This window comes from Lutra lutra, chromosome 5 (genome assembly GCF_902655055.1).
Source record: "Lutra lutra chromosome 5, mLutLut1.2, whole genome shotgun sequence".
NCBI classification, from domain to species: domain Eukaryota; kingdom Metazoa; phylum Chordata; class Mammalia; order Carnivora; family Mustelidae; genus Lutra; species Lutra lutra.
The window spans coordinates 59,190,824-59,211,965 of record NC_062282.1 but is presented as its reverse complement, the minus strand read 5'-3'; the positions used below and the strand labels follow the sequence as shown (position 1 = coordinate 59,211,965).

The 21,142-nt window shown below is 42.8% G+C and overlaps 1 protein-coding gene and 1 long non-coding RNA gene across 2 annotated transcripts in view; one reads left to right on the top strand and one right to left on the bottom strand.

The window, feature by feature from the left end:
* The window catches only part of SLIT3 (slit guidance ligand 3), a 595,819-nt gene extending 590,637 nt beyond the window's left edge, over nt 1-5,182 (top strand). Inside the window, exon 36 of the mRNA XM_047731238.1 lies at nt 1,199-5,182. Coding sequence (XP_047587194.1) covers nt 1,199-1,434 — 236 coding nt within the window. The 3' untranslated portion in view covers nt 1,435-5,182. The remainder of the gene's footprint in view (nt 1-1,198) is intronic.
* LOC125100808 (uncharacterized) lies at nt 111-20,880 on the bottom strand. Its single transcript, XR_007127664.1, has 2 exons — nt 20,649-20,880; nt 111-1,534 (listed from the first exon to the last, which is right to left on the bottom strand). It is a non-coding gene; the product is annotated as an uncharacterized LOC125100808 (long non-coding RNA).
* Between the last annotated feature and the right edge of the window lie 262 nt (nt 20,881-21,142).

Below are 21,142 nucleotides of genomic sequence, written 5' to 3'. Positions count from 1 at the left end.
AAAAGAAGTCTTCCTCCCTGGGCCCAGATTTCTAGGCAGACCCCTCGGTCTCTAAAGTACTCTCACATTTATACCTAGTTGCGATACTATTCTCAACCAAAACAGACCAGGTTTTGAAATTTATTAAGAAATATATTTTGAAATAATCTGAGATTTAACAGAAAACTTGTCAAAAAATAGCTTTCACACTCCTGTCACCAGATTCCCCAATGACCATATTGCCACATGGGCTCTCGCCCACCACCCCACATTGTACACACAGGCACTAACGTGTAATTTTTTTTTAAATTATGAGCTTGTTACATCATGCTTACCAAAATTCATTAAAATGAATAGAACCCTTTCTCATTCAGTCTCCTCTGAGGCTCATAACCTGTGAAGCAGTAGGAAGAACAGGGAAATGGGTCACCGTCTTCCAGACGAGGAGAGTGGCTCAGGGATGACCAGCGTCTTGATCAGGCTGCAGGGCTGGAGGGTCTGAGCTCCTCCTTCTCCTCAGGGCCTTGCTTTAGACCTCCTCCCAGTGTCCACACAGAGAGTCTGGCAGGGCGTAGAAGATTCAGGCTGCTATCGGGGCTCATTAACTCCTCATTCAGCTCCCCCCTCCACGGCAGGTCCCCGAGACACAGCCCTGGACTACATCCAACGCCTTGCCCTGTTCAGTTCCGTAGCCCCCATCTCAGTTTATCCTTACCACGCATTCACTTCAGGGGTGAGAGAATTAGTATCTCAACTCTATACCAGTGGGCACTGGGCAAAACTAGAGACTTCCTGGTTTTTGGCAAAGTCAGAAATCCCAGTATTTAATTGATCTTGTGGGGTTTTTAATGGTGACATTTGGTTTCTAAGTCTAGGTGGCACAATCAAAACCTGGGGCCAGGATTTAGCCCGTAGCCTACTACTTGGCCACATCTACTGTGGTGTTTGAGTTCCTTGAAGGAAAGGACAGGGCCTGCTGTTGTCACCAGGAAATGCTCAGGCCTTAGTTGTAAATCTAGCAGCAAGGCAGGCCCAGAAGAAGCACTCTGTATTTGTGCAACAGCTGCATGGGTTCGTGGACAGGCAGGTGGAAGGACGCGTGAAGAAGTACAAAGGGTCTTCAGGCCACCAATGTTCGCCGACAGCCAGCCCAGGAATGGCCCCCGGCCGGTCATCTGTACCACCCAGGCCCTGACCTTACCTCTTCTGCCCTCTGCAGAGAACCCATGCCTGGGGGAGGTGGTCCGAGAGGTGATCCGCCGCCAGAAGGGCTATGCCTCATGTGCCACGGCCTCCAAAGTGCCCATCATGGAATGTCGTGGGGGCTGTGGGCCCCAGTGCTGTCAACCCACCCGCAGCAAGCGGCGGAAATACGTCTTCCAGTGCACCGACGGCTCCTCATTCGTCGAGGAGGTGGAGAGACACCTCGAGTGCGGCTGCCGCCCATGTTCCTAAGGCCGACTGCCCACCTGCCCCCCACCACTCAGACTCCAGCTTCGTGGGGCTGGGACAGCCGTGGGGGACCCCCTTGAGAGTCGAGGTGAAGAAGTAGAAGCTGGAGAGAAAGCAGAAGAAGAGAATATTAAGTATATTGTAAAATAAACAAAAAATAGAACTTATTTTTATTATGGAAAGTGACTATTTTCATCTTTTATTATATAAATATCACACCGTCTGAGTATATGTACCATATAGTGAGTTATTTTTACCAAGTCCTGTGTATTTGTTGTGGTTTTTATAAACAGCTGTTAAAATTTCTAAGAAAAAAGACTAATAAAAATGTTTTAAAACAAAAGGATAAGAATAAAGAAGTGATAGCCTGTCCGAGGAGAAAGAAGGAAGTTTTTATGCTGATGAAACAGTTTCAGGTCAGCAGAAACCAAGACCTGCTCACTGAGCTCAGGGAAAGGAATGATAAGAGGAAGAGAAGGAAAAGATTTTTCTTTGTTTCTTCTTACTTTTAATGACTCTCTTTTTCTTCCCTAAAAGCACCCAGCTTTTAAGTCCTGGTTGCCGAAGGCCATCCTTCTAGGAAAAGCCGCTGCACTCTGGCCACCTCCGCCTCACAGTCGCTGCCCCCACCTGCCCCAGGCCCCCAGCAGGTTCTGAAACCTCCTGCAGACCCCTCTTCTCCCTCCTGGCTGGCCCTCCCTGCCACTACAGGGTCATTGGAGACTCTGCCACAGGCTTCATCTGAGCCTGCTTTGCCAAATTTTAAAACACCGCCTCTTTCCCTGCCCCTCTCCAGGTGAGTCAATGGAAGGGGTCAATGACATCTCAGGCCCCAACCACTGGCCATTCCTTTGAAAGTTCTGAACCATCCTCTTCTCTCCAGCCCATTTCACATTGGAATGCAGGACTAGGGGAGCAGGCAGCCAGGGCTAGGGGGATGAGGAAGGCCAGGAGCCCAGACTGCCCACAGCCCTGGTAGATGTCCAACTCTGGAATGTGCTGGGAGAATCTGGCTATGAGACAAGCCTCTGCCACCTGATCCTCCAGGCCACCCTCATGAGCTGTCATCACAACCCCGTGCCCATCTGCAATACTTTCCAACACGTATCGGTACTGCACCGGTTTTCATCTGTGCCATACCTGCTCTGTGCAATTCCTGCTCCCATAAGAAGGGTAAAGCCATACGGCCCCATTTCACAGACAAACACGCCTCTCTCAAGCTCTGTATCTGGCCTGAAGCTATATATCTGATAAGTAGAAGAGCCAGACTCAAAGCTCTGGGTTCCTTCTCTAAATAGCATAAACATAAGAAATTCACAGGTAGTTCATCAGACAAGCCCTACCAGGAAAAGAAAGTAGATGTTCTTTACTACTATTTTTCCTGCTTGTGTTCAAGTCTGGTTCTGTTCCCCCCGGTATCCAGAAAGCTTCTAGAGAGTTACAGATCAGGGAATGTGAGCAAAGGCAGCTCACCCAATGGAGATTTGCCCCTGTCAGCTCCCTCAGACTAGTACAGACGCTCAGGGTCTCAACTGCTCAGCCCAATGCCTTGTCTCTCACTCATCCCTCCTGCCCCTTGGGAGCCTCCCCTGCAGAAGTGTGAGGGAGGGTGATGTGGGACTCAGAGGACCTTCCAGGATGGAGCTTCCCCAGAGGAGCCTAGTGGTTCTGTGAGGACCAACAGTGGGCCAAAGGGTCTAAGAATCAAGAGGGAGGCAGAAAAGGAAGATGGAAGAGCACAAGGCAAGTGGCAAACAAGGAGGGAAGGAGAAAAGGAAAGAAGGGATGGGTGGGGGAGAACAGAAGAAAGGGATGACCAGGAGGAGGGGAAAGGAGGGAGAAATAAGATGGAGGAACTTCAGGCAAGGGTTCAAGCAGTCAGAGCCATGTATGGCAGGCTAGAACACAGGGACCCAGCAGGGTTTTTAAGCAGGAGACTAGTAAGACAAGGTCTATTTTAGGAAGAGAATTGGTGGCAAAGATGAGACAGTCTTGGAAGAGGAGAGAGCACTCTGCCACCCCAAATGGCTCTGGGGGCTTCCCAGTTGTTCACTTGAGTTTGTTGTAGCTAAACAATGCTGATTTCCAGATAGGTCCCAAAAGTCTTTGCAGTAGCTCCAGAGTCCTGAAAGGGGTATCCTGAGATCTCCCCAGTACCCTTCCCCATCCTTCATGCCTTCAGTCCACCTCACTCACACAGGTAAACCCTAGGCTTATTCTACCACCAGCACTCCCAGCTAGCCTCTCTCCATGGGACATGAAGCCCACTCAGCCTGCCGTCTTGAGAGCCATGCCCCAGGGTCCCTGACTTTCTGGGAAGACTTGACAGGCTGCCAGCTTTCGCTCTGCCACCCCCAAGGAATCCAAGCCCTGCCTTGCACCTATTCCCGAGCCCAGCTGCAGTCAGCCAGGGTCTTAGTGGGGCTTGAGGGTAATTTTGAGACTTCCCCTCAATTTTACAAGCCCTGACTGTATGAAATGCCTAATCCAAGATTAAGAAAATGCTCCCCAAAAGGAAGTTTCTCTAACAAACGCAGATTAAAATGTTCTTATTTCAACAGCTAAATTCTAGTCCCCCAGAGCAGGAAGAGGTCAGTCAGGTAACTTGCATGCTTAAAAGTATGGTTCAGTGTTTGTGTGTGGGGACGGGCATATGTGAAAGGGGGCTTGGGCTCGGTTTCCTCCTGAGCAGGATTCAGGGGAAGGGAGAATCCCTTTGACTCAACCAAGGGACCCTAAAATGGTTATGAGATGATGTATTTAAAAGCTCTTTGTAAAGTGTAAACTAAAAATCTTTCATGTAAGCTATTACTGCTATGGTTGTTGCTGTGATTGACATGCCAACAGGCCCCATGGAGAATTTGCATTTTCAGTGTCAGAAGGGAACCCGAGTCTAATGCTTCAGAAAGAGGATAGGACAAGGGAAAGAGGCACAAGGAAAGAGAGGGAGATTTCTTAGGGCCCGAGAAAGAGGAAATCCCCCAGAATCACCCTTAGGAACCTGGGAATGGCCAGGAGCAGGAGGGAGCTAACCTCGCCTTCCACCAGATACAAAGCTACCATCAGATTGAACCCCATGGCCAAGCAGCCCCTCACCACCTTTGCTGGGAGGAGAAGCCTCTAGCCTAAGTGAACCTGCCCCTCAAAACTCACAGGTATCAGAGCTCAAGGAATCCCTGGTGAGGGATTAGCCTGAGAATCAGAGAAAGGGAGTGTCTAAACCAGAGACCAAGATCATCCAACAAATTAACACCAGAGGCAGGAACAGACTCAGGTGTCTACCCAGGCCATCATTCTTCCTGCTACTCCACTGTGAGCACAGGAAGAGTGAAGGTTGAGACAGACCCTGTGATACCTTCTAGGTGGCCAGAAAAGTATCCTTCCCCCACAACAGATGGGTGATGGCTGGGAAGCTGGGGCAGTGCCTGGTTTGGGGGCACTTATCCATATGTTCCAGTCTGGATTAGACGGTACCAAAGGAAACACTTGGGGAAAGTGGGTGAGAGACGCCCCTTAGCCAGAACAAGCAAAGACAGAGTAGGGCACTTGGCAAATCTTATTTCTCTAATTGCACAATAGGTTCTAAGGGAAAAAAAAATAAAATAAAAAATAAAAAAAAACCTTTTAAGATGGTTTTTATAAAAAAATGTTATAGTGCCACTTCACGATTATGGGATAAATAATGTGCATTTTTTGATTCAACAGACTGTCATTATCTGATATCATTAAAATAAATGAATGAGTCACAGGAGAGCTGAGCTATGTGATGTTCTTATGAATACCATAAACTCAGCCTTTCTCCCTGGTATGTGTTTTATTTTTATTCCTGACCTTCACTCCCTGGGGCAAAGATTACTACATTCATGGGATTTGGACAAGTCTGCTGTGGAGTTAGTGAAAACAATTGGTTTCCTGAAACACGAAGTGGGGAAAAAAGGATTCAGAGTTCTCAAGAGACATGGGGGAGAAGGCCCAGCACATGGCTTGAGGTGTGCAGGGTGTGTGATCTGTATGGTCACAGACTGGGTGCCAAGGGACACAGGGGAAGAAGCCACTCCAGGGCATAGAACATTGAGTAAGATGTGGAAGAAGACTGGTCCTGGGCACTCCAATGCCTAATTAAAACCCCTCTTTTATTTATTCCTTCCCAAGCATTTATTTAACATCTACTATGTGCCAGTCCTCATCTAGGCATTGAGGACAACACAAAGATGATCAAGACAAAGTCCTTGTTCTCCTGGAACTTAATTTTTTTTTCTTTTTCAGATTTTATTTGTTTATTTGACAGAGAGATCACAAGTAGGCGAGAGGCAGGCAGAGTGAGAGAGAGGGAAGCAGTTTCCCTGCTGAGCAGAGAGCCCAATGCGGGGCTCGATCCCAGGACCCTGGGATCATGACCTGAGCCAAAGGCAGAGGCTTAACCCACTAAGCCACCCAGGTGCCCCTGGAACTTAACTTTTAATTGAGTGTCAAACAAATAAGTAAAGATATCATATAATATTAAACACACACACACACACCCGAGTTGATAGGACCAAATAGCATGGTGAAGTCAAGGGAAGCTTCTCTGAAGAACTGGGACCTGGGGGCAGGTGAAGTACCAAGAAACGGAAGGAGGAAGCCTGACCCCCCAGCACTCACTAGATAACTGGCCCCATGCAGGTGGAATCTGAGCGAGAGCCCAAGCATCTTAGGAGGCCAGAGGCAAAGACGTGGGTGAGCAAGCACAATGAGTGGGCTTGCAGGTGAGGGCAGAACTCACCCCTCAGCTTCCCAGCCCTGAGGAATCCTTGAGAGCTCATGGCCTTTCTAAATGAAGAATGCCATGGGTCTGGAGGCCACCACCAGCTGACTGAAGGTCACTTTTGCTTCCCTATCAGATAGCCCTGCACCTCTGTGAAGAACACCATTGGGAGCAAGACAATGGGGGGCAGCAGATGCACCAAGTGTTGGAAAAGCGCCCAGGCCTGTTGTTCCTTCTTCCCCTGGTATTTCCTGAGCAAGACATGGCCACACAGGCCGGGGCGGGAGGCACTGAGCCTCCATCAAGATGCCCCTAATATTAGCTTCAAAGCTTTCTGTGTCAAAGAATCTAAGATGGAAGCGGGGAGTAGATTTTGTGCTGATGCCTCCTAGACCAGGCTGCCTGGGCATCCCTGCCAGGAGGAGCTGCTGGCCAGGAACCAACAGCCTCCACTTTCCAAGCTTAGACCAAGTAGCCCCTTCTCCCAGGGGCTACTTGGGATCCTGTCAAATTCCCTTCTGTGTCAACCGCAGAGTTTCTCAACTGGGAGAGATTTTGCCACCAAAGAAGGCATGTGGCAATGCCTAAAGACAGTTTTGATTGTTTGACTAGGGCAGGGGGAACGCCTGGGGTGCTGCGAGCATGCACAAGACAGCCTCCACAACAAAGCAGCAGCCCGCCAAGGAAGGGATCAGTAGTCTTAAGATTGAGAAACCCTGTCTGGGTCTACTCAGATCCTTCCTGCAAGACCTGAATGGAATCATTTATAAACGAAGAAGAGGGTGAAAGTGCTCAATAGGCAATGAATAGTGGCCTCCTCAGGGGAACCTGGTCCCTTGGTGCAAATACATAGCAGGCTGGTGGTCTGTCCTTGTATTTAGAACACAGTTATTGATGGGAAATGGGCTGCGACATTTCCAGCAATGAGGTGCCACCATCATGCTTCCTTTGCCACTCTGTCCTTACTACCCAATCATGGCAAATGGGTGCAGAACATGGATTATGGACTTGTTATGCTTAGGTGACAGATATAAAATATGGCGGAGGAGGGGGGCATTCATCTCTGGACCTGCCACTGGCAAAATAAATAAAATTTTTTAAAAATGAGGTTTCTATTTCCTGGAACTCTACCCTTCAGCTAGGCTCCTGAAGGAAGAACGGTAAAAGTTATCAAATCAAAACATGAGGACTGTGGATGTGTCTATGGAACGTCAAAGGTGAGTGCAGAAAGTATAGGTCAAAAGTCATAAGCAGCCCGACTCTAAGATGGGGCAAGGGATGTTGGACAAACTCCCAATAATGATGGCAGGATTAACTCATTGTCAGAGTAACCTTGCTCACTCAAAACAATCTTGGAAATTGCTGCAGGGATAGGAGAGGCTCTCAGCACCTGACCAGAGCTCTGTAAATAGACCTTGTAAGTGTCCATGTTTGCAGGGGTACTAGAGGTGAGGCAGCCTTGAGAGCAGGACTGGAGGAAGGTCTAAATGGTAGTAAGTGAGGAAGGTCTAAGGGATAAGTAAGCAGTAAGCAGGCCTCCATCTGGATCCAACTCCACTGGCCCTAAAGAGCTACACTCTCTCCCCGATTTGGCTGTTTGACTTCAGAAATTTCACTGAGATTCGGTTTCCCCTTCTAAAAATCGAGGATGGCAATACATCCGAGGATGGCATAAATCTCTAAAAATTATAAGTGGCAAAAAGCAATTCAAATTAAGCCACAAGAAGAATATGTTGGCTCAAGTCATTGGAAAATCTAAGATAGTTCTCACTCATCAGACGGAGATGCGCATATCCTAGAGCTCATACAAGGTCATAAGGGCTCTGGGTCTCTCACACATACTTGGCTTTCTTCTGCATGGGCTTCATTCTCAAGAAGGCCCTCCTGGGGAGTTGGCAAAGTGACTCTCAGCCATTGCACAAAGTAATACATATTACTAATTTCAAGTCCAGGAGAAAAGGGCTTTTTTCCAATAATCCGAGCAGAGTCACTGCCAGCAGAGTCACTGCCTCTGACGGGCCTGGATTCAGGCAAATATCCACCACAGAACCAGACATTATGGGCAAAAGAATAAGATTCATTCATTGGCCAAGCCTGTATCACATGACCATCCCTGGAGCCAGAAACAGGTAGTCGAAGGTGAAGACAAGTGTTCCCCCAAAGAAAGTAAGTAATAGATGCTGGGTAGGCAAAAATGGCATATAGAAACTACTCACCACAAGGAATTATTTAGAAGAAGATTTAAAAGATTTAGAAGATTTTTTTTAATTAAGAAATCTAAGAAATTTTAAAAATTATTTAGGGATGCCTGGGTGGCTCAGTTGGTTAAACATCTGCCTTCAACTCAGGTCATGATCCCAGGGTCCTGGGATGGAGTCCCACATAGGGCTCCTTGCTCAGCAGGGAGCCTGCCTCTCCCTTTGCCTGATGTTCCCTCTGCTTGTGTTCTGACAAATAAATAAAATCTTATAAAAAAAATTATTTTAAAAACGACAAGTTCCAGTTCAAGGTGGCAACACAGGAAGGATCCTGAACTCATCGCTTCCCACAGACAACAAATCTACAATTACATATGCAACAGTTTCTACAGAAAGAAACCTAAGAACTCGTTGACCCACTCCTTCACATTGGGTGAACCAGAAAAAACCCACATCAAAACCAGTAAGGAAAGGCCAAGACACAATCTGATCATAAATGCCACCCCTTGGCACAGAGACCCACAATCAGAAGCAAACTAATAACCCTGAGTTTCTCACTGAGGAGTGAAGGGTTTGAATCCCACATCCCAATTTTTAAGACCTGCACTTGAGACGTGAGCCCCCAAAACATCCAGCTTTGAAAACAAACAGGGCTTGCATCCCTAAGACCCACAAAGCTATAGCAAACTGAGGAACAGTTCTTAAAAGGCTCTCGCCTGTGGATTCACCCACCCCAGAATACAGCACAGAGGCAGGAAAGCAACCAGTTTTTCTGTATATGAAGCTTATCTTAAAGCACCCACCTAAAGGGCATGCATCTGATTTACCACACATAAACTCTCACATACCACACATATACTCATAAACTCTCATATACCACACATATACTCTCCAAAGGCAGAGGCCAGTAGATGCTATCTTTGCCCTCTCCCTCTGCCTGCATCCAGTTCACCAGTATCTACTGGAAAGGAGCTTGTGTACCCATCTGGAACCCCAGTTTTGTGGCTGCCACCCAGGGAAAAACTCTTGACCATGTGACTCTGGTGGCCCGCGGGGCTTACACACATTGATAAAGACTTCTGCATGGCTACACTCCACAGCACAGTGGGGAGGCAACAGACTGAGGTACTCAGGGTTTCTACAAAAAAGGCCAATTACTTTATAACTTCAGCCTCAGGGACCAGCGCCTAATTAAACACACATCTAAGAGCTGACTACAAACCTCTACAGAGACCCAAGAGGAAAGATACTATCTTCACACTCTCCCCAGTGGGCTTCAGACTACCAGTGTCTCCCAGAAAGGAGCTTGTGCACATGTCAGGTGCCCTGTCTTTTTGTGGCTGCCACCCAGGGGATGACCTATGGTCTCCCCTGGCTCAGGTGGCCAGCAGGGCTGATACTATCAAAGTGCTGAAAGTAAGAAAACTGCCAACAAGGGTGCCTGGCTGGCTCAGTAGGAAGAGCAAGTGACTCTTGATCTCAGGGTCATGTGTTCAAATGCCATGGTGAGGGTAGAGATTACTTAGGTAAATAAAGTATTTAAAAAAAAGAAAACCCGCCAACCAAGAATACTCTACACGGCAAAGCTATTCTTCGGAACTGGAGAAATAAAGTTTTCCAGGTAAGCAAAAGCTAAAAGGAATTCACTACCACTAGACTGACTTTACAAAAAATGTTAAAGAGCCTCTTCAAGTGGGAAATAAAGGGTACTAACTAGTAACAGTCAAACATCTGAAAGTATAAATTTCATTGTTAAGGGTGAATATAATAATCTGATGTTGTAAAGATGGTGGGTTAAGAACATAAATTAGTAGGAAGGTTAAAAGACAAAAGGAATTTTAAAAACCCTAAAACTATAATAAATAGATACACAAGATTTAAAAAATGTAAATTGTGACATCAAAACCATAAAACATGGGGGCAGCAGGGAATAAATATGTGTAGCTTTAGAATGTATTCAAACTTTTTTTAAAAAAGATTTTATTTATTTATTTGACAGAGAGAGAGAGATCACAAGTAGGCAGAGAGGCAGGAAGAGAGAGAGTGGGAAGCAGGCTCCCCGCTGAGCGGAGAGCCTGACGTGGGGCTCGATCCCAGGACCCTGAGATCATGACCTGAGCCGAAGGCAGAGACTGAACCCACTGAGCCACCCAGGTACCCCTTCAAACTTTTTTTTTTTTTTAAGATTTTATTTGAGGGAGAGAGAGTGAGTGAATGAGAGCATGGCAGGTGAGGGAGGGTCAGAGGGAGAAGCAGACTTCCCATGGAGAAGGGACTCCAGGATCATGACTTTAGTTAGCCAAAGGCAGATACTTAACTGACTGAGCCACCCGGGGCTTGAAACTTAAACTATAAATCATTTTATATAAACCTCAGGGTAACCAGAACAAAAACCTATAGTAGACAGAAAAAAGTTAAAGGAATCTAAGTATAATGTTAAGGAAAATCATCAAATCACAAAGGAAGAGAGAATGAGAAAAAGGAATTACAAAACAGCCAAAAAACAATTATCAAGACACCAGCAGGTATCAATAATTACTTTACATATAAATGGACTAAATTCTCTGACCAAAAGACAGAATGGCTGAATGAATAATAATAATTTTTTAAAATCCCATCTATACAGTGTCCATGAGAAACTCACTTCAGATATAAAGACACACACAGACAATGCAGGAATAGAAAAAGATATTCCAAGCTAATGAAAACCAAAAGAAAGCTAGAGTAGCTATACTTCTAACTAGACTAAGACTTAAGACAAAGACTAATAAGAGACAAAAGAAAGTCATTATACAATGAAAAAGGGGTATATCAAACAAGAAGATCTAACATTTGTATTTCTGCACAAAAACACTGGAGCATCTAAACATACAAAGCAAATATTAACAGACGTAGAGGGAGAAAAAGTCAGCAGCACATTAATGACAGGGGACTTTAATACCTCACTTTCATCAATGGATAGATCATCCAGAGAGAATAAATCAGAAAACATTGGCCTTAAATGTCACCTTAGACCAAATGGACTTAACAGACATACAGAACATTCCATCGTAAAGCAACAGAATACACATTCTACTAAAGAACACATGAAACATTCTTCTGAACAGGTCACAGTTTAGGCCACAAAACAAGTCTTAATAAATTTTAAAAAGACTGAAATTACATCAAGCATCTTTTCCAACCTCAGTGGTATGAAACTAGAATCAATTACAAGAAGAAAATTAAATTCCCAAATCTGGAAATTAAACATGCTACTGAACAACCAATAGGCCACATTAGAATTCTAAGAAATCAAAAAATACCTTCAAACATATAAAATTGAAAATATAACATGCCAAGCCTTTAAGACACAGTGAAAGCAGTTCTGAGAGGGAAGGTCATGGCAATAAATGCCTACATTAAGAAATAAGGAATATGTCAAATAAATTTTTATGCCACAAGGAACTAGGAAAAGAAAAATCAAGCCCAACATTAGTAGAAAAAAGAAAATAAAGATCAGCGCAGAAATAAATGCTATAGAAACAAACAAACCAAAAAAACCCATTAAAATGTATTAAACTAAGAGCTGTTTTTTTTTTTTTTTTTTAAAGATAAACAAAATAGGCTACCTTTAGCTAGACTCACCAAGAGAAAGACCATGGACTCAAAATGAGAAATGAAAGAGGGGATGTTACAACTGATACCACAGACATACAAAGGATCACAAGAGGCTACTGTGAACAATTATAAGCCAACAAATTGAACAACCTAAAAGAAACAGTTCAAATCCAACAGTACAACCAATAAGGACTGTAACAAGAAGAAGAAAATTTTAACAGACCATGAATGACAGTAAGGAGACTGAATCAGTAATCAATAACCTCCCAACAGACAAAAGTCCAAGCCAAAATAATGTCATTGGTAAATTGTACCAAACACTTAAAAATAGCAGCAATCTTCCTCAAACTCCAAAAATAGAAGAGGATGGAATACTTCCAAACTCATTTTATAAGCTGGCATTACCCTGATACTGAAACCAGACAAGAATACAAGAAAATTATGCATCAATACTTCAGATGAAAATACAGAATTCCTCAACAAGATAGTAGCAAACCAAATTCAAAAGTACATTAGAAGGATCATACAAGGGACACCTGGGTGGCCGAGTCAGTTAAGCATCTGCCTTAGACTCAGGTCATGATCCCAGGGTCCTGGGATCGAGTGCTGCATCAGGCTCCTTGTGCAGTGGGGAGCCTGCCTCTCCCTCTGCCTGCCGCCCCCCTGCTTGTGCCCTCCAACAAATAAAACCTTTTAAAAAAAAAAAAAAAGGAGGAGGATCATACAAAAGGGACATCACCAACACGGAGACTTAAGTCATTCCTGACTTTGCTGCTTATCACAGGGAAAACAACTAACAACTATTCATAGATGAGACACCACCTAGAAAGTGGGGGTGAGGCTAAAGCATCCTCCTGCACCCGAGACCAAGACGGACAACATTAGAAGGGTAAGAAAGGTGGTTACATGCTGATTACATTGTCCCTTCCCCAGACCACTGCAACACACATCAAGAGGTCTCCCCAGAGCCTATAGTTCCTCTGGTAGGAAAAGAAAACCCAGCATGAAGATCTATCCTCCCCTACATTGTGGGCTCCTTCTTGGGAACCCCCACTCTGGTCTCATACCACAGGGATTTCAAGAGAATGTGCAAGCACTGACCACTGGTAATATGACTGTGAAGAAGAAAGGGGAAGGGACCTGCAGCAAGAAGCACTCAAATCTTGGCAGACCAATTTCCTACAGTGCCCAAATGGATGTCCCACCCAGCACCTCTGCTGATGTGCAGAGTCAAAACGGTAGCAAAGTCTGACTGGGACCTCAGCAGGGCATAGGTCTGCCTGATTTGGCATCTTAAATCAAGAGCCATGAAGCCTGTATGCTGACCCCACCCCCCCACAAGCCCCTGTAGGCAGAGGAGTGAAATCATATCCTCACCCACTACTAGGTGTTCCTGGTCCTGCTCAAGCAGAAAGAGCCTTGCTGGCCTTGAAGCCAACTACCCTGCTTGGACCAGATAGGTGAGCTAATTCAGAACCTTGCCCACTGCTTGAGTATAGCTCCTGATCCCTCCCAACCACAAAGCCTCATACTTGGAAATTCTTGAAAACGGCTTGGATCTGCCCCCAGCTTCCCCTCCCCCCCCCCCGCCACCCCAAAGCCTGCCAGAGCTAAATTGTAGCCCTATCTACACCTCTATGAAGCATCCAGACCCACCCAAACAGAAAGCCTGGCCAGAACGCCAGCAAAGCTATGTGATCCAGCAACACTGTAACAGAAAGTCCAGCAGCCAGGACTCGTGGTCTCCAGAACAAAACCAGGCGCCCCATTAGACCAGGGAAATTAGGGGCAGCACGCCTAGAATCAAGACCACAAAGAGTCTTTGCAGCCTTGGAACTAGTTTTCTTGCTGTACCTGGGCAGGGAAACTAACCTGTAGCTCAGTCATTTAGTGAATACAGTCTTCAGCCCACCTGAACAGAGAACTTAACCAGAGTACACAGGGAGCTACATTCCCATCCAACAGCACTCTTTACAGAGGCCTTAAACACAGAACACCGACTTTGCCATCTGCTGAGCAAAACCAGGGGCTCTGTCTTGTCAGCAAATTCAGTGCACAGTCTTGTCTGTGATTTGGGTCCCCAAAAACCAAGCACACAGGTCCTCAGACCCATCCTACTGCCCCAGCAATGCAGAGAAGCTAATTCATAGCCACACCCACTACTGAGTGTATTACCCAATCGCACCCATTTGGTAAGCCTGACTAGAGAACCCAGATAACATCCTACAGCCTCATTTAGGCAGGGAAACAAGCCAGCAGTACTATCCAACAGTTCTCAGCCAACAACCTTTGAGCTTGGGCAGTGGCCTTGTCAAAAAACAGACCACAAGTGAAAGCCTCACCTATAAAGACATTACAGTCAGACATGCCCAGAAACTCAAACAGATCAGAATGGTGAAGAAAGGTCTCTGCCAAAGCAAATATGTAAAATCTGGAAGAGGAGACACTCAAATGTGCACAGACCAATATATCAAACAAATAACATGGAAAACTCTGATAAACATGAAGCCACCAAAGGAAACCAGGATAGCCTTGATAATGGATCAGATAATAATTCAAAATAGTTTGAGGCACCTGGGTGGCTCAGTCAAGTAAACATCTCTTGGTTTCAGCTCAGGTCGGGATCCCAGGATCATGGGATCAAGCCCCAAAATGGGCTCTACACTCAGCGCAGAGTCTTCTTCAGATTCTCTCTTCCTCTGTCCTCCCTACTCATGCATTCTCCTTCTCTTCCTCTCCCTCTAAAATAAATCTTTTTTAAAAGTTCAAAATAGTTCTTTTAAAGGAGTCTACTGAAAGAAAAGTCTAGTGAACTACAAAAACACACCAACAACAAAATGAAATTAGGAAAACTGCATGTGAATAAAATGAGTAGTTCAAGAAATAGAAAACAAAACCAAAACAAATTCTAAAGCTGAAAAAAAATTGACTAAAATAAAGGATTCAATAGAGAGCTTCAGAAGGAGACTTAACCACACAAAAGAATCCTTGATCTAGAAGACAGGACATTTGAAATTATCCAATTAGTGGAATAAAAAAAGAAAAATGAGGGCACATGGGTAGCTCAATCAGTTAAGCATCTGCCTTTGGCTCAGGTCATGATCTCAGAACCCTGGAATCCAGCCTCACACTGGGCTTCCTGCTCCTCTGGGAGCCTGCTTCTCTCTCTCCCTCTGCCTGTCACTCCCCCTGCTTATACTCACTCTTTCTCTATCAAATAAATACGTTTTTTAAAAATGAAAAAAAGTGATGAAAACCTATGGGACTTATGATACATAATCAAAATAAATAATACCCATATTATGGGAATTTCAGAAGAGAAAGGGACAGAGGGTGTATATATAGAGCAATAATGACTGAAAATTGCCCAAACCTGAGGGGAGAGATAAACATCCATCTCCATGAGGCTCCAAAATATCCCAAATAGGTTGAATCCAAATAGGGCTAAACCAAGATTTATTATAATCATTCAGAATTTTTTTCTTTGAATATTTTCAATATATCATCTAATTCTCTCCTGACCTGCAACATTTTTGTTGAAAAATCTGCTGATAGTGTTATCAGCACTAAAAGGGGTTCCCTTTTATCTAATTTCTCTTTTCTCTTGCAGCTTTTAAAATTTTGTCTTTGACTTTTGACTGATTTTAGAACCAAGAATTCTATACCCAGCAAAGCTGTCCTTCAGAGATGAATGAGAGATAAAAGCTTTTTGAAACAAACAAAAGCTGAAGGAATTTAGGACAATGAGACCTGCCTTATAAGAAATGCTAAAAGGATTTCTCTGACTTGAAGTAAAAGGTAAAACCCTAAGAAAGGAGTATAAAATTCATTTGTAATGGTAAATATATATTCAAAGTTAGATTCTATTATAGAATATTGGTGGTCCATAATTCATTTACAAGTCTAGTTTAAAAGTTAAACATCCATATCTACATTAACCTTTATTAATTACACAATATAAGAAATAGGTAATTTGAACGTAAAACCTAAAATGTGAGAGAAATAAAAGTGTAAAGTTTTGGACTTCTACTGAAGGTAAGTTGTTGGGAGGTTTTACAATTTTAAGGTATTTTATGTAAGCCTAATGGTAACCACACTGGAAGACCTATGGTAATTACACAAAAGAACATGATGAAGTCAAAGTATATGGATACCACAAGACATCAAAACACAAAAACAATACAATGGGAGGGGGGGAAGGGCACAACGGATCTATAAGCCAAACAAAATAAAATGGTAACAGTAATTTCACACCTCTCAAAAATTACTTTAAATACAAATGGTTTAAATTCCCCAAAAGTCAAAGAATGGCTGAGTGGATTTTTTTTTTAAAAGGTACAATGATATGCAACCTACAAAAGACTTATTTTAGTCTTTTAAACACACATAGACTGAGAGTGAAGGCACTTAAAAAGATATTTCAAACAAATAGTAACAACAACAACAAAAAGCAGAGACAGGGGACGCCTGGGTGGCTCAGTTGGTTAAGCAGCTGCCTTCGGCTCAGGTCATGATCCCCGCGTCCTGGGATCGAGTCCCGCATTGGGCTCCTCGCTCTGTGGGGAGCCTGCTTCTCCCTCTGCCTCTGCCTGTGCTCGCTCTCTCTCTTTAAAAAAAAAAGAAAAAAAAAAAAAAAAAGGCAGAGACAGCTATACTTGTATCAGACAAAACAGATATTAAACCAAAAGAGGGTTTAAAAAAAAAAAGAGAGAGAGAAACAATGAAGGTCATTATATAACGATAAAGGGGTCAATCCACCAAGATGGTAGAACATTTGTAAATATTTATGTACCCAACATCAGAACACCCAAAAATAAGGCAAAAGCTAACACTGCTAAAACACACCTTAGAAATAAAGAGGAATATGGGGCACTGGGGTGGCTCAGTGGGTTAAAGCCTCTGCCTTCAGCTCAGGTCATAATCTCAGGGTCCTGGGATCAAGCCCCACATCAGGCTCTCTACTCAGCAGGGAGCCTGCTTCCTCCCCTCTCTCTCTGCCTGCCTCTCTGCCTCCTTGTGATCTGTCTGTCAAATAAACAAATACAATCTTTTAAAAAAGAAAAAAAAAGAAACAAACAGGAATACAACAATAGTTAGAGACTTTAATACCCATCTCCCAATTATAAGTGGATCATCCAGAGAACCAACAGAAACAGTGGATTTGAACATTATAGACTAAATAAACCTACCAGCCACATATAGAATATTCTATTCAAAAACAACAGAATACCTGTTACTCTCAAGCACACATGGAACGTTTTCTAGGACTCCATGTTAGGCCACAAACAAATTCAAGAAGATTGAAATCCTACCAAGAATCATCTGACTACCTTCATATGAAACTACAAATAACAAGAAAGAAACTAGAAAATTAAAAAATACATGGAAACTAAACAATCCCTTGAACAGCCAATGAATGAAGAAAAAAGAGGGGAAATAAAAAGTGTCTTGAGATAGATAAAAATGGAAACACACTATACCAAAACTTATGGTATGTAGCAAAGCAAATCTAAGTGGGAAGTTCATAGGAATAAACATCTATATTAAGAAAAAAGAAAGACCTCAAATGTGCAACCTAACTCTGCCCTTAGGAACTAAAACAAGAAAAAAATGAACTCAAAATTTCGAAGGAAGAAACAAAGATTATAGCAGAAATAAATAAGAGGAAGACAATAGAAAAATAAAATTAAGAATTGGTTCTTTGAAACAGAATTGGAAAAACTTTAGCTAGACTAACCAAGGAAAAAGGGGAGTGGACCCAAACCAATAAAATTCAAAATGAGAAAGAAAATATTACAACTGATAGTAAGAGGCTACTGTGAATAATATATGCCAATAAACTGGACAACCTAGAATAGAAAAATTCTTAAAGACATACTGAATCAGGAAGGGGAGAAAAAAAAAAACTAAACAGACCAATTACCGGTAAGGGGACTGAATGATTTTTAAATATCCCCCAAAATAGAAATACCCAATGACCCTGCAATTGCACTACTGGGTATTTACCCCAAAGATACAGATGTAGTGAAAAGAAGGGCCATCTGTAGCCCAATGTTCATAGCAGCAATGGCCACAGTTGCCAAACTGTGGAAAGAACCAAGAAGCCCTTCAACAGATGAACGGATAAGGAAGATGTGGTCCATATATACTATGGAGTATTATGCTTCCATCAGAAAGGATGAATACCCAACTTTCATATTAGCATGGACAGGACTGGAAGAGATTGTGCTGAGTGAAATAAGTAAAGCAGAGAAAGTCAAGTATCATACAGTTTCACTTACTTGCAGAGCATAAGGAATAATATGGAGGACATTAGGAGAAGGAAAGGAAAAGTGAACTGGGGGAAATCAGAGGGGAAGACGAAACATGAGAGACTCTGGACTCTGAGAAACAAACTGAGGGTTTTGGAAGCGGGGGTGGGGGGATGGGTGAGCCTGGTGGTGGATATTAAGGAGGGTACGTATTGCATGGAGTATGGGGTGTGGTGCATAAACAATGAATCTTGGAACACTGGGGAAAAAAAATTAAGATCTTAAAAAATAATAAAAATAAATAAATAAAATATCCCAAAAAAGAAAACCCAGAATGACATCACTCGTGGATCTTACTAACTTTTGAAGAATTAATGCCAATTCTCAAAGTCTTCAAAAAATAAAAACAAAAAATAAAACAAAAACAAGAAGGAGGAGACGGTCTTAAACTTATTTTACCAGAATATTAAACTGATTCCAAAGCCAAAAAACACACTACCAAAAAGAAAATTATAGGCTCATATTCCTCATTGATATAAAAACAAAAATTCTCAAATACTAGCAAACTGAATTCAGCAGCACTTTAAAAGGATTATTCACCATGCTCAAGTGACATTTATCCCTGGGATGCAAGGACAGTTTAACCAATGCAAATAGTGCAACATATCACATAAACAGAAAGGTAAAAATCATATGATCATCTCAACACACACAGAAAAATAATCATTTGACAAAATTTAACACCCATTTAGGATAAAAACTCAACAAACTGGGAATAGTAGGATTTTACCTCAACATGATAAAGGCCACAGATGACAAGCCCATACCTACCATCATACTCAATGATAAAAGTTGAAAGCTCTTCCTCTAAAATCAAGAACAAGACAAAAGTACTCACTCTCACTATTTTTATTCAAGATAGTACTACAAGTCCTAGCCACAGCAATTAGGCAATAAAGTAAATAAACTGCACCAGAATTGGAAAGGAAAAACTAAAACTCTCTCTACTTGCAGATGACATGATTTTTTACATAGAAAATCATTAAGACCCCAGGAAAAAAATGGTTACCTCTAATAAAAAATTCAGTAACGTTACAGGATTACAAAACTAACATGGGAAGCAATTGCATTTTTTAAAAGATTTATGTAGAGAGAGAGCACATGCACACAAGTATGGAAAGGGACTGAGGGAGGGAATCTCAAGCAGACTCCCCACTGAGTGTGGAGCCCAAGGCTGGGCTCAATTTCATGACACAAGAGATCATGACCTGAGCCAAAAACCAAGAACCAGACACTCAACCAGTGTTGCTATAGCATTTCTATACACTAACAATGAATTACATGAAAAAGAAAATGATCCCATTTACAATAGCATCAACTATAAAATACTTTGGTATAAACTTAACCAAAGAGGTGAAAGATCTCTACTCCGAGGACTACAAGACTTTGGTAACAAATCAAAGACAATACAAATACATGTAAAGAATTCTTTGTGCTCATGAATTTGGAAGAGAATTGCTAAAATATCCTAAGCTCACTTCATGTCCCACAGATACAACTGGATAACATTCACATCAGTGTAAATGCCCCAAGGCCACAAGAACAAACTCCACAGCTAAATGCAGAGAAGAGGCCACAATGAAGATGGTAGGAAGGGCAGGGACACATCAGGGTGCTAAATAGACTCTCAAGTCCGTCCACTGGAGGGAGGGAGCGACAGGCACAGACAAAGGAAAGAAACAGACCCTCAGTGTACAGAAGTCAGTTGCATTTCTTTACACTAACAATGAGGCAGAAGAAAGAAATCAAGGAATCAATCCCATTTACAATTGCACCAAAAACCATACCTAGGAATAAACCTAACCAAAGAGATAAGGATCTGGACCCTGAAAACTATAGAACATTCATGAAAGAAATTGAGAAAGACAGGAAGAAATGGAAAAACATTCCATGCTCATGGACTGAAAGAACAAATATTGTTAAGATGTCTATCCTACCCAGAGCAATCTATACATTCAGTGCAATCCTTATCAAAATATCATCAACTTTTTTCACAGAGCTGGAAAAAACAATCCTAAAATTTGTATGGAACCAGTAGAGACCCCAAATAGCCAAAGCAATCCTGAAAAAGAAAATCAAAGCTAGAAGCATCACAATCCTGGACTTTAAGCTGTATGACAAAGCTATAATTATCAAGACAGTATGGTACTGGCATAAAAACAAACACACAGATCAATGGATCAGAATAAAGAACCCAGAAATGGACCCTCAGCTCTGTAGTCAACTAATCTTCGACAAAGCAGGAAAGAATATCCATTGGAAAAAAAGACAGTCTCTCCAACAAGTGGTGCTGGGAAAATTGGGCAGCCACATCCAGAAAAATGAAACTGGACTATTTCCTTACACCATATACAAAAACAGACTCACCGTGGATGAAAGAGCTAAATATGAGACAGTAATCCATCAAAATCCTAGAGGAGAACACAGGCAGCAACCTCTATGACCTTGGCTGCAGCAACTTCTTGCTAGACATGTCTCCAAAGGCAAGGGAAACAAAGGCAAAAATGAACTATTGGGACTTCATCAAGATAAAAAGCTTTTGCACAGCAAAAGGAACAGTTAACAAACTTAAAGGAAACCTGTGGAATAGGAGGTGATATCTGCAAACATCTTGTAAAATAAAGGGCTAGTATTCAAAAATCTACGAAGAACTTATCAAACTCAACACCCAAAAAAAACAAATAATCCAGTCAAGAAATGGGCAGAAGACATGGACAGACATTTCTCCAAAAAGACACCCAAATGGCCAACAGACACATGAAAAAATGTTCCTCACTCGGCATCAGGGAAACACAAATCAAAAAAATCACAATGAGATAACATCTCACACCAGTCAGAATGGCTAAAATAACCACTCAGGA